General features: G+C 49.2%; 1 protein-coding gene across 1 annotated transcript; it reads right to left on the bottom strand.

Annotated features, from left to right (window-relative positions):
• Window positions 1-9,412: 9,412 nt before the first annotated feature.
• On the bottom strand, window positions 9,413-13,390 carry LOC132250986 (GTPase IMAP family member 7-like). Its single transcript, XM_059729371.1, has 2 exons — window positions 13,316-13,390; window positions 9,413-12,472 (listed from the first exon to the last, which is right to left on the bottom strand). The coding sequence occupies exons 1-2, from the start codon at window positions 13,388-13,390 to the stop codon at window positions 11,390-11,392; spliced, it is 1,158 nt and encodes a 385-aa protein (XP_059585354.1). The 3' UTR covers window positions 9,413-11,389.
• Between the last annotated feature and the right edge of the window lie 113 nt (window positions 13,391-13,503).

The following is a 13,503-nucleotide window of genomic DNA, read 5'->3' as shown; positions in this document are numbered from 1 at the left end:
GTTCCAGTGACTTTCAATGGCGTAGAAGCCTGTGTTGAGGTTTATGGAGGAAGGAACGCCATCATCCTTCGGATCCTCCTCAACCCGCTAGCTGGTCAACCTGCATGTAATCTTCTACAACAGCTTCTGCGGTTGCAAGCACTCATGAAGTCAGACACAGGGACTTCAAGCGGATGGCCACCGCTGCAAAGAATGCCAAAGGAAAGGATCATGTTTGGATTCCTACTGCATCATTCCAGATTCACAAAGCAACAGCTATGGATCCTGGGAGATGAGGGCCAATGGCAACTGGCCTATGAACTAGGTTTCCAGTGTCCGGGGGAGCCAGACAACGGGTCTGGGATGTCCTTATCTCATTAGGCATGGACAAGACCAAGTAGCAGCCACGTGTGGGTCGTCATCCGTGACGGTGCATCTGCGGGTGTGCGAGAGTCGTCCAACGCTGAGTTGTATCCGAGCACTTGTATCGTGTGCTTGGGAGAGAGTGGGAAGCCGCGAGGGGAATTTGATTAGCTGTCCCGTTGTGCGCGTGGCTACATATAGATAGTGTAATATAAGTTAATTAATTGTTCAAAGAATTCTTTCTCGACAGTTTGTTTTGTCCGAGGTTCGGGATACGTGTCAGAGGCGGACCCAGAGAAAGGAAGAGAAGACACAGAGGTCTGACGTGTGACTTCGCCATGACACCTATTGAACTCCTCGTGATTGAACTTTTTGTAACTAATGTACTTATGTGTGTTTGTGTTTGTATTGGTTGTTATCTGATTCAATCCGTTGAGGACGAACTTTTTGCATTGTATGTTTTTGTATATGACCGGTTACCTCTTGAGAGGAGTGACGGGTTAGACAGCGTGCATGTGCTTCACATTCCAGCTGCACCATCGGCAAGGGGGCATGTCAGAACTGATTAGTTGAGTGCTTCGGTACAGTGGAACTTTCTAGCACAAGGCACAGTGAGTACAAGGGAATTCTCGGCGCGGTGGAGAGCCCCGGCGTGGAGAAGTTCCCGCTGCTCATATGCAAATGCGTGTGGCAGCTGGCAATTGGCTCGCTAGCCATATAAAAGGTTGGAGCAGTTTCCGCCCAGGTTGGAGAACTCAGTGCTCATCTCGGAGTGGAACCTGGCGGTCTGATCACCCGCCGACGACTCCCCATCACTGACCCCCCCAACGTACCCCCGTGTTCTGCATTCTCGAGTTCAGACCCTGTTAAAAGATATCTCGTCTAATCCTCGGTTCCTCGGTTTGATTGTAACAGAAGTTGAAGTTAACTTCCTTCCTACGCTGTACATCATGTCAGTGTAAGTAAAGTCATCTTTGTTTGAACCAGTACGCGTTTGTGTCTAATTCTACTCCAGCGGTTGCAAGTACCCATCTGCTCATTCTGGGTTTGTGGCCACAACCCATCCGACCCTTCCCGGATCCTAAGCTCGGTCACCCACAGGTATCATCTGCAAACTTGCTGAGGGTGCACTGTATCCTATCTTCCAGGTCCTTTGTGAAGATATTGAACAAAACCAGCCCCAGGACCAACCCCTGGGGCACTGTACTTGATACCAGCTGCCAACTAGACATTGAGCCATTGATTTAATTACCACCCTTGGAGCCTGATGATCCAACCAGTTTTTTATCCACCTTACAGTCCATTCATCCAGCTTTAGCTCACCTGCAAGAATGCTGTTGGAGACCATATTAAAAGCCTTGCTAAAATCAAAGTACACATGGACAACTGGTGCCTCCTGAGTCAGCGGCCAGTCAGCGACTGAGGGGGGGCAGCAATCACACTGACTGGGAGGGAGGCTCCCCCCACAGCCAATCACGCTGACCTGGAAGTGCCAGTAGCACTTCTCCTGGCACCCCCACTACCGGTCGGTGCTCTCGGGGGGGGGGGGGGGCCAGCAGCACTCTCACCTGCCCTCCTGCCCAGCACCTAAGTGGAGAATGCTGGCTGTCAGGGGGTGCACCAGCACTCTCAGGGGGTGCACATGCACCCCCATGCACGCCCTATGCATTGCCACTAAAGGTACAATACATCCACCAGTCTCCCTGCATCCACAGAGCCAGTTACCTCATCACAGAAAGCAATTGGGTTGGTAAGGCATGACTAGCCCCTGCTGAATCCTTACTGACTATACCTAATCACCCTTTTTCTCCTCCAAGTGTTTAGAAATGGATTCTTTGAGGACCTGCTCCATGATTTTTCCAGGGACTGAAGTGAGGCTGACTGGTTTGTAGTTCCCTGGATCCTCCTTCTTCCCTTTCTTAAATATGAACACTATGTTTGCCCTTTTCCAATCATCCAGGACCTCTCCTGATTGCAACGCATTTTCAAAGATGATGGCCAATGGGTCTGCAATCACATCAGCCAACTCTCTCAGCACCCTTGAGGGTATCCCATCCAGACCCATGGACCTGTATATGTCCAGCTTTTCAAAATAGTCCCTAATCTGTTGTTTTAGCACTGAGGGCTGCTCACCTCCGCCAAAAACTGTGCTGCCCACTGCAGTAGTCTGGGAGCTGCCCTTGCTTGTGATTAGGGAGGCAAAAAGGCATTGAGCACTTCATCCTTTTCTGCATCCTTTGTCACTAAGTTACCTCCCCCATTCAGTAAGGGACCCACACTTTCCCTGATCTGCCTCTTGCTACCAACATACTTATAGAAACCCTTCTTATTACCCTTCACATCCCTTGCTAGCTGCAACTCCAATTGTGCAATTCCACTTTTACCTGCTACATCCCATTTACTCCCCACCCCAACCTGTCCCTCACCCCCTGGCACCTCCATTTCCATTTTCACTGACTGGCTTTCTTGCCTGCATTGCATACCAGGCCAGCCTCTGGTTTCTTTACTATTCCTTTCATCCAGAACCAGCAGACACACCAACTGCAGGTGCTTCCTCAGCCTGACAAAGGGTTTTTCAACCTGAAAGCTGGCATCCCAGGCAGCTAAACTGAGCTCACCTGGAGCCTCACAACTCCACCACAACCAGCAAGCCTCAGGCCTGTCAAACATGGGATGGGTCTGGGCTTTCTTCAGCCAGGACTGTGCGCATGCATGTGGTGGCTGGAGGTTATGGCACCTCCTACCTGACTTTCACCAGGGGGATCCTCAGTCCTGGCATTTTCTGGGGCTGCCGCACCACCGGCAGTCCCACCAGGCTGCCTGATCCTGGCAGAGTGCAGTTTTAGTGGTCATGCCCAGGACCTGGGGCCTCCTCCTTCCCCATAGCCCCATCTCATACCTCCAAATTCACTCTGGCATGGGAGCTCATCAGGGACATGTTCTTCCCCTGCTGGCTGGTGATGCAGTGAGTGCTGCCACCAGCTCAGAGAGCAGCACATTAAATGGTTTCTAAAAAAAGAAGAAGAAAATAGATGTGGATGAAGTGAGGAGGGTGGCATTCACTCCATCTGCACCTGGAGCTTGGGAAACCCCAGCAACAGGAGGTTCACCCTCAAAAACACCAGCTGCTCCACCAAACAGGATCCAAGGAGGTGCGATGGGGTGTCACTACATCACCAGCAATGCTGAACACCCTCTTACTTGGAAAACTGGCTGGTGGACAGGAGAGGTGTTCCCAGGCAACCATGGCCAGATCTGGCTACATCTGGCTGCGGCTTGCCCAGTAGGCCAAGGGGTTGCACAGCAGTGGCTCCACGTCCTCAGTGAGATAGGTAGACACCAAGGCCTGAGCACTACCTGCCTGACGGTGGCGTGTGATGCCTCTGGACCCCACCATGGAAGCCATGCCCTTGGCCCATATTGGCAGCACCTGTGGTGCAGGAGGAGGCTGGCTGGTGGATGGCATTCTAGCATGGGACAATGGATCCCTCTTTTCCATGTGCCCCTGCCTCTGCCTTTCTGCCTCCCTGACACTGTTCACCAGCACCTCTATCCAGTGATCCAGGGTTTTGCTGCTGCATATGGTCCCTTCACCCTTGGGTCACACATAGTGACCAGCATGTGGACCGTACCAGACCATAAGCAATCAAGCCATTTCCTGATGCCCTCCTTCAGCCGCCTCTCCAGTGCCTTCACATCTGGTGAGAGTGGCTTGCCCCAGCCAGGAACATTGATCCCCTGCAACTTCTCCATTTGGTTCTGAAGTTCTCTCACTACAGGGATCACCTGGCTAAGGAAGGCATTGCCAGCGCTAAGGATCTCAGTAGCCTCAAGGAAGGGCTTGATAACCAGCAAGAACTGGGAGATGGTACCTCACTCAGCTCTGTTGAGGGGGCCACTGATACCAATATCCCCAAGCAGGGCCATGTCATGGATGGCCTTCTGTTGCTCCACCAGCCTCTTGAGCATCAGGTATGTGGAATTCCACTGAGTCTCCGCATCCTGCATGATTTTGTACTGTGGGATGTTCAGCTTTGCCTGTTTGTCCCACAGCTTATTGCCCCACTTGATGGTCCAGTGCAAGTAGCCTGCCACCTTCCTGCATTTGGAAATGAGCTTGCTGGTGGTGCTGGCACTGTCACCAGCAGCCCTGTCCCCCTCCAAGGCATCCCTGACAATGAGGTGGAATTTGTGTGCCACAAAGTGGATGCAAAAAAGTTGGCATCATGGACACCCTTGATCATATTGGCCCCACTGTCGGTAACCATGAACTCGTGGGTGAGCTCACCCTGCCCAATGAGCCACCCCTGCACCAAGCAATTCATGGCCACCATGATCTCGGTTCCCATGTGGGACTCGTCCATCGCCACAGCTTTAAGGGGAGCCCACCAATGGCCTGACTGGTAGCACTAGTGCCCTGTGAGGGAGATTTCATAGATTTCATAGATGTTAGGGCTGGGAGGGACCTCAAAGATCATCAAGTCCAGCCTCCTGCCCCAGGGGCAGGAAGTCAGCTAGGGTCAAAGGATCCCAACAAGATAAGCATCCAAACATTTCTTGAATGAGTTCAGAGTAGGTGCCTACTGATAAGCAGTCACCAAGTCCCCCCTGAGCCTCCACTTTTTCACGCTGAAGAGTCCCTATGGCTCTCAGCTTCTCTTCATAAGGCCTGTTCTCTTGCCCTCTGATCATGTGCGTGGCTCTGCTCTGCACTTTCTCAAGCTTCTCTACATCCTTCTTGAATTGTGGAGTTGAGAATTGGATGCAAGACTCTAGCTGCGGCCTCACCAAGGCTGAGTACAGCGGGAGGATGATATCCTGAGATTTACTTGAGAAGCATCTATGGATGCAAGCCAGAGTTTTGTTTGCTTTGCCAGCTGCAACATCGCATTGGTGGCTCATGTTCATCTTCTGGTCAATCATGACCCACATCTCTCTTTCAGCAGTGGTGCTAGCAAGCATAGCACTGCTGAGTCTATGAGCATGCTGTGGGGTTTTTTCCTGAGATGGAGTACCTTACATTTATCGGTATTGAATGTCATCAGGTTTGTATCCACCCACTTATTACATTTATCCAAGTCAACCTGGATCACCAGCCTGTCCTCAGCTGTGGACAGTATGCCCCAAAGTTTATTGTCATTGATTAACTTAGCCAGTGTGCTTCTGACACCAATGTCCACATCCTTTATTAAGATGTTAAAAAGAACTGGTCCAAGGACAGAACCTTGGGGGACGCCACTGGTTACAGAGTGCCATAATGATTCACTACCAACGACTACTACTCTTTGAGAGGTATGTGTGATCTCCACCCTGGCTGCTCCAGATGTCCAAGGTGAAGTGTAAGGCCACTTGTGGACCTACCTTGTGCAAATCCTCCCTCAAGTACTCCCTGCATGCCTCATACAGGGAGAGCACCACCATCCTTCTGAAAGTGGTGCATGCAGGCACTTGGTATGATGGGGCCACAAGTGGCATAAGCTGCCTGAACCCTGGCCGCTCAACTAAGGAGAACGGCTGGATTTCTAGAGCAAGAATCTCCCCAGTGCTCTGGGTGATCTCACTCATCTTTGCAATATGCCCCCCTTTCTATCCACCTTTCCCCCACTGTTTCAGGGTGGCCTTCATCTGCTTTGGGGGGATGGGGGCTTTGGAGTGAGAGAGGGACTTCTTTTTGGGCATGCTCCCACTGGTGCCAGGCTGAGGAGGAGCAAGGGCAAGGGACTGGTGCCTGTGGAGATGCATCCACATCCCCATGGTGCTCGTGTGTTTTGTTCCCTTGCCCCAGCTGGTTTTGGCTCAGCAGTGCAGGCAGACAGCATTTGTGGGATCATCTGCCAGCCAAAAAAGATCCCAGACCACACTACCTGCTTGCTTCTGGGGTGTGGGTGCATGTGTGGATGCTGTCTTTTCCCCCTCCTCAGTAGAAAGAGGCACAGCAACAGGAGGAGCTGACTCAGCTGAGCCACTTGCCTCCACAACCTCTTCCTCAACCTCCTCTGAAGTGCCTTCTGGGGAAGGAGACTACTACAGACCACTCAACCAAGGGGAAGAGCTAGACTGGGAATTCTTGAGTCAGCTCACAGAGATAGTTGGGTCAAAGGATGTGGTCATCATGGGTGACCTGAACTTTCCAGACATCTGCTGAGAAGAGCAGTCAGCCAGGTCTGACCGCTCACATAGCAAGGCAGCAGCCCTGAACTTCAGGAGTGTGGATTTCAATGAGGTAAGGAGAACAGTTGGGGAGGCACTGAGGTCCTGGAGGGAAGGGGAGTTGGCTATCCAGGAAAAGTGGTCATTCCTTAAGGAGATGATCCCCCAAGCCCAAAGGGAGTAATCCCAACACAAATCAAAGGGGGCAAGAGGGCACAAAAGCCCTAGTGGCTCACCAAAAGCATACAGGAATGTCTCCTAGCTAAAAAGGAGGTGTAAATCCAATGAAAGGGAGGGGCAAATCACCAGGGAGGACTATACCTCAGTTGCTCGGGGCTGTAGGGGGGCTGTAGGGGTGTAAAAATCACCCTGTTCAAATTCGCAGACGACACTAAGATGTGGGGAGAAGTGGGCACGCTAGAAGGGAGGAATAGGCTGCAATCAGACCTAGACAGGATGCAGGGGTGGGTGGATGAGAACAGGATGGGATTCAACACTGACAAGTGCAGGGTACTGCACCTGGGGAGGAAGAACCAGCAGCAGACCTACAGGCTGGGGAGCTCCCTAATCAACACTGCAGAGGCAGAAAAGGATCTTGGAGTCATTATTGATGCCAAAATGAACATGGGCTAACAGTGTGGGGACGCAGTCAGGATGGCCAACTATACTTTCTCATGCATCCACAGATGCATTTCAAGCAGGTCCAAGGAGGTGATCCTCCCCCTCTTTGCGACATTGGTCAGGCCGCAGTTGGAGTACTGCGTCCAGTTCTGGGCGCCGCACTTCAGGAGGGATGTGGACAACATGGAGAGGGTTCAGAGGAGGGCCACCCGCATGATCAGGGGGCAGCAAGGAGAAGCGACAGGACCTGAACTTGTTCAGCCTCCACAAGAGAAGGCTGAGTGGGGATCTAGTGGCCATTTACAAACTAGTCAGGGGGGACCAGCAGGCATTGAGGGAGTCCCTGTTCCCCTGAGCACTCCCAGGAGTGACTAGAAATACCAGCCACAAGCTGGCAGAGGGGAGATTCAGACTAGACATCAGGAGGCACTACTTCACAGTCAGGGCAACTAGGACCTGGAACCAACTTCCATGACAAGGGGTGCCGGCTCCTACCCCGGGGGTCTTTCAGAGGAGGCTGAATAATCACCTCACCGGGGTCATTTGACCCCAGTACTTTTTTCTGCCATGGCAGGGGGTCAGACTAGATAACCTGCTCAGGTCCCTTCCAACCCTACCAACTATGAAACTATGATACCTGGCTCTAGGGGAAACTTGAGGGGTGTGGAGCACAAGCTCAGATGATTCCCCCTCCTTCCCCAGAATTTCCCTTGCTAGGGCACTCAGATCCAGATCCAGTTCTCCCTCTGGCACTGGAAGGCTCAGCATGGGAAGTGAAATGGGGGTGGAGGAGACTGTCATACTGGTGCTGCTTATTGTCATGGTGGGGGTGGGGGCTGGTTATGGCTGGTGCTATTGGAGGGGATGCAGACTCAGGCACAGGCAGTGGCACTGCTCCCCTCTCCTTCCTGCCTGTTGAACTGGAAACCTGATGCCTGCTAGTTGTAGGAAAGAAGCTATGTCTCAGTTTGGTGGGATAGCGGGGTGGGACTTACAGCTCTCCCTCTATCCCCTCTTCTGCCTCTCCCTGAAGGCTTGCCTGCTCCCTTTCCAGCATACTTCATGGTGTGTTTCATAGTGTGTTTGCCTTGTTGTGATGGAAAATTTGTGTATTCTTCTGTAATGTAATCTGATTTATGTAACGTTTCTAGATAATTGGGTGTATGTGTATTTATGTAATGTATGTACATATTCATGTAATAAATTAAATGCATAAATATATGCAGTATGAATATCATATGCAATAATATAATATGTAATACATGCTGTGCTTCCCTGCACAGTGAATGGAATGCACACTGTGAGAAAAAGCACAGATATATTTTCTGGGGGAAAAAAAAATCAAAATAGACTAACAAAAACAAAAAGAGGATTTGGAGAGGAATACATTAAAAGGAATCAACTAATATAATAATAAAATAAAAGTGTATAGAAAGCAAGAGGTATTGAATCCCACTTGCTAGGAACAGGGCAGCAAGTAGGAGGTGATATCCTTTCTCTGATGTTGCTGAGCTGCTGGAAGACACAGCTCAGTAAGTGACCCCAAGGCAGAAAGTTCAGTTGACACAATGCTGTTTTTTATGCTGTTTTTCCATCCCTCCCCCAGAGCACTGGGATTGGAAGGGACCTCAGGGAAGGATCACAGGCACTGGAGAGCTACACAGTCAATATCAGAACAGTCCTTTCCCCACTTCCCCCTCCCTCCCTCTCCTTACTTTCTGTTTCCCTGCAAGCAAACCTAGCTTTGAAACTTTGAAACCACCCCCGTTTCTTTTCAAGGCTGTTTCAAAGTCTTTTGTTTCATTTCGACTTTGCTGTTTTGAACTCGAAACAGCATTGAAATGAAACACCCGGTGAAATTTCACACAGCCCTACTCTGCAGGTCCCTGCCAAACACTTCTCCATTACTTTATGAATAGTACCATGAATGAAAGGGACCTGACAGTAATAATAGACTACAGTCACAGCTGGAGTACTACAACCAGTTTTAGGGCACCACACCTCAACAAGGATGTGGACAAGCTTGAGAGAGTCCAAAGAAAAGCCACCCATGTGATCAGAGTCTTACACGGTAAGCCATACAAGGAAAGGCTGAGGAATCTGGGACTCTTCAGGCTGAGAGGGGATGTGGTAGCAGCTTACCAGTAGGCTAGGGGAGTACATCAAGGGCTCGGTGAGCAACTGTTCACCAGGGCACCCTTGCAGAATACCATTTTCTAGCCATCAGTTCCCTGGATCCTTGATAACCTTGCAGGGTGGCTACTGATAAAAGAAGCTGAAACAGGACTGATGCCCACACTTTTATTACTTGCACCGCCAACTACAAAAACAAGCCCTTATCCCGAAATCCATCTGGCTGCCCATGACAGCACAGCACAGCTTCTTACCTCTACTCCCTGGAGAGACTCAAGAGGGTGGGGGTGGGTGGCATGCAGTTTGGTCGTAAGTCTTTCTTGAATCTGCTGAGCTCTCCAAATTCCCCTCCACCCTTTGCCCCATGTTCATAGGTGCTTGGTTCTAACATTCTAGTAAATAACCTCAGATTGGTTTTATATCAACGTCTTTGTTTCACCAAACCTGTTGGAACTGGACTGAACCAGTTTTCTTGTGGGTGTAAAAGGAGCTGGATTTATGTTTTTGAGCAAGTTACACTTTGGGAGGAAGGACTTCTTGTCTCCTTCCTTCACCATTATGGGATACTGCTTGCCACCAGGCTGTTTTCTCTTCCCTGAAATGTACGGTCTTCCATAAAAAAGGCTGCTTTGTTTTTATAACTTATCTAAGAATCTTAACAGAAACATATTTATATAGCAAAACAGCATCTAAAATATGTGCTTACATCAGTTACTATATGATAAAACTACAGTATAGACTATTTAGATTATTTCATGCATAGTCTTCCTTATAATGTCTCCTTTCCGGATTGCTCTCTGTTTAATTTCCTCTCATTCCTGCTTTAGTTGGACATGGCGATGGCTCCCTTTACTTTGCTGACCAAGCTGTTGTCACATCTGCAAAGGTTTCTTCTGTGGTCACACTAAAAAAGATTTGGGGCCCTCTACTTATCCATGCTTCTGTAGCTTGGGCCAAGCCCCTTGAGAATGGCCAAGGCTGACACCAGCCCTCCCACTTCTGAGCTCTCCAGTGGCTTGTGTGGCCTCTGAAACAAGCAAAGCCAGAAGGAGCTCCTCTGATCTACAGGGCAGGGGCTCCTGGTAGCCAAAACCACAGCTGTGAGCTGCCTGCAGCACGGACACCCTGTTATACTCACTCCTGCTCCTGGAATACTCCTAGATGGGAGCTCACTCCCTCCACAGATCTGTAAAGGAAAGCAAATCTGAACCTGAGCCGATGAGTTGAAGACTCTTTCATAATGAAGCATGCTAGGGTTCATTTGTGTCCTGAAGTTCACCTCAGGGTGAAGTAATATGGTCCCCATCAATCAAAAACCACAGGTGCTGCTCTTGGGAATGGATGAGCAGTAACATTTATATCAATAGCATAATTCACCAGCAGTGTTGCATACAGCTGGAGAATTCTTTGGAAAATAACCAATTTGGCTATAACCATAGGTGAGTGGGTTTTGCCTGTGAGAATTACATTCAAGTGACAATATTTTTAAGGCCTTCATTTCTGAATACCTTTGCAGACAGGAGATTTATATGGGGCATGGAAATGTGTTTGCAAATGTTAAGGTTCCATGAATATCCAAATGAACATTTATTGGTCTGCAAATCCAGATCACACCCCAGGCCTTAGCCCCTTATTAGCAGAACTTTAGTCCAGGAGCAGAAAGAGCATCATGTGACTGGGACAAAAAAATTACATCCTATGAAGACGGAACTGTCCATCTCAACTGTTCTGTGGACTCTTCTTAATCAAGAATATTTTAATGACCAGATCCTGCTTATGATAAGTGGCTTGTGAACAGAAGGGAAGTCTACATTTTTAATCACTGTTAGCTGTAACAAACACCAGGCACCAACCCAATCTTACTGTAAACCTGAGCTCAAAAGAGGTCAGAATTGTAGCTCTAAACTTCAGTGGAAACCAATACACCATGTTTATAAAGAACAAATCACAGCCCCATTTTTTCATGCTATGTAGAAACTGGCCACAGGCTGTGTGGGGGACGACTAAGAAACTTATACACAGATCAACTCGTAGGCAGAAATACCACACTGGTAAAGTGTTTCAAGGAACCAAATCTCACGTATGATGACTAAACCAAGGTAGCACCATTTGAGAAATAGAAATTATGGTAACTCAATCATGATTATTTGAACCAGTATTGGATTTTTGAAAATATCACTTCAAATCTCTTTAAAACAGACTCTATTAGAGCACCATCATTGCCAGCTTCTTCTGAGAGTTCGTCTGGATCTTTCTGGTAGCGGTCACTAATTTCCTGTAGCTCTTCTTTCAGTTTTTGCTGAATGGCTTCCTTCTTCTTTTGGGCTTCTTGTTCTAGGGATGATAAAGTGTTTTGATCAAGCAAGCCACATTTTTTTAACTTCTGTATTATCTCCCTTAATCCCTCATCCACTTTCTTATGTTCCTTATCCAGCTGAGATTTCTTCTCCTCTCTTTCTCTTTCCATCTGCTCAGTGTAGGTTCTCCTGAGCGCCTCCATTTTCACTTGAAGCTGCCTCTGAGCATACTCATACATTTCATTGGTGTAGTGCTCACCTCCATTCTTCTCCACCATCGCATCGATCATTCCTGTCAGCTCAGAGACCTGGTCCTGCTGCTCCTGTCCTGTTGCTTTGTTGTTGAAAGCCAAGCAGCGCCTTCTGCATTTATCCAGCAGCTGCTGGAGATCTTTGTCATCAAATGCTTTTAAAAAGTCCTCTAAGTTCCCCCCCTGTAAATCTTCCTTTCTGGTGAACAAGAAGATCATGTATCGAACAGCCTCTTCCCCAAATATATCTTGTATTCGAGCAACTGTCTTTTTCTCCTCCTGAGTGAAACGCCCCAGCTGCATGACCAGAACGATGGCGTGGGGACCTGGGGAGGAGACAACCACACAGCGCCCTATTTCTTTTGCAGTTTCATTTAAAGAAACTTTTGTGTCAAATAAACCAGGAGTATCAACCACCACCAGTTTTCTGCCATCCCGCGTGTTCATCTTCTTAGTACATTTTTTTGTTACTGATCCAGCTGCGATTTTAGACACAAAAGACTTTCCCCCCAGGATGGTGTTTCCTGTTGCACTTTTCCCACATCCAGTTTTACCAACGAGAACAATCCTCAGCTGAGATTTCCTGGAGCCTGTGGGAAAAAGGGTCACAGGGTCACTGTAAAGGTAGTAAAGGAAAAGCAGCTGCTTGTGAGGTTTCTGCTTCTGTTTCTCGAGATGCTGTGAGGGCTCAGCTCACTGGCCTGGAGATGCTGGGCATGTGGGGACTGGGCAGCACAGGGGGGGGTGAGCATGGTCAGCCAGTTGTCCCTGGAAGCCTTGGTTCACCTCCCAGACAGCCCCTCTGTGCAGAGTAGGGGCAGCTGGGCTGGAGTGGGGCAAGGCAGTGCTCAGCTCTCCCTAGTATCACAGCGGCAATATGGGACTAACAGACAGATGCACCGGAGAGCTAGAAGTTGGACCCCTGCTGTCACAGGAGCACAGGACTGAAAGACACCTTGGGGCATCCTGTCCTCCCACCCCCCATATAAAGGCTGGATTCCCTGTTCCCCGACCATGCAAAACTGATGCACATCCAGTCTCTTCTTGGAAGCCTCCTGTAAATGTGATGCCAAACCTGTCCCGGCAGCTTGTTCCATACACAGCTGTGATCACAGTTAAGATGATTCTCCTGAGATTTCGCCTAATTTGGCCTGCTGCAGTTTAAACCACTGCCACATGCCCTGCCCCTGGCAACAGGAGAGGATTATGTGTCTCCCTCTTCTTTATGGCAGTCTTTCAGGTACTGGGAAACTGCTGGTTTTTAAATCAACTTTTCTCCAAACCAAATATACTTCCAGGCCTTTTCTTGTATGGCCACCTTCCAACCCCCATTTCCCTCTCCATCACTCATCTCAGGATTTGCTGCAATTTCTCTACTCCCTTGTTAAAATTCAGAGCCCTGAACTGCACATTATCCTCCAGGTGAGGTCAAACCAGCACCCAGCGCAGCTGAGCTCTCACCTCTTGCAACCCCAAATTGTATTTGCTGCTTTTTTGTAATAGCATTGCATTTCATCTCACCATGAATCTGCAGTGCACTTTCACCCCCAGTCCTTGAAGGCCTTGAAAGTTGAAGGCCTGTGGGCAGGGCTCCATCATCCAACCAACTGAAGGCCAAAACTGGCACCAGCCTCTCCTGTGCACATAGTCCTCTGCACTTCCCTGCTTGGGCTCTGCTGTCTAGCTGCACAAGGGAGCTTCCCTCCACA

Source organism: Alligator mississippiensis, chromosome 5 (assembly GCF_030867095.1).
Source record: "Alligator mississippiensis isolate rAllMis1 chromosome 5, rAllMis1, whole genome shotgun sequence".
Classification (NCBI taxonomy): domain Eukaryota; kingdom Metazoa; phylum Chordata; order Crocodylia; family Alligatoridae; genus Alligator; species Alligator mississippiensis.
Note: the sequence above shows the minus strand (reverse complement) of the source record. Positions and strands in the feature narration are given on the sequence as shown.

Excerpts from the sequence above, each read along its gene's own strand:
- LOC132250986 (XM_059729371.1), bottom strand. The coding sequence starts at position 13,390 with ATGGAGCCCTGCCCACAGGCCTTCAACTTTCAAGGCCTTCAAGGACTG. Across the intron at positions 12,473-13,315 it reads AAGTGCACTGCAGATTCATG|CATCTCGAGAAACAGAAGCA; the intron begins GTGAGATGAAAT and ends GAGCCCTCACAG.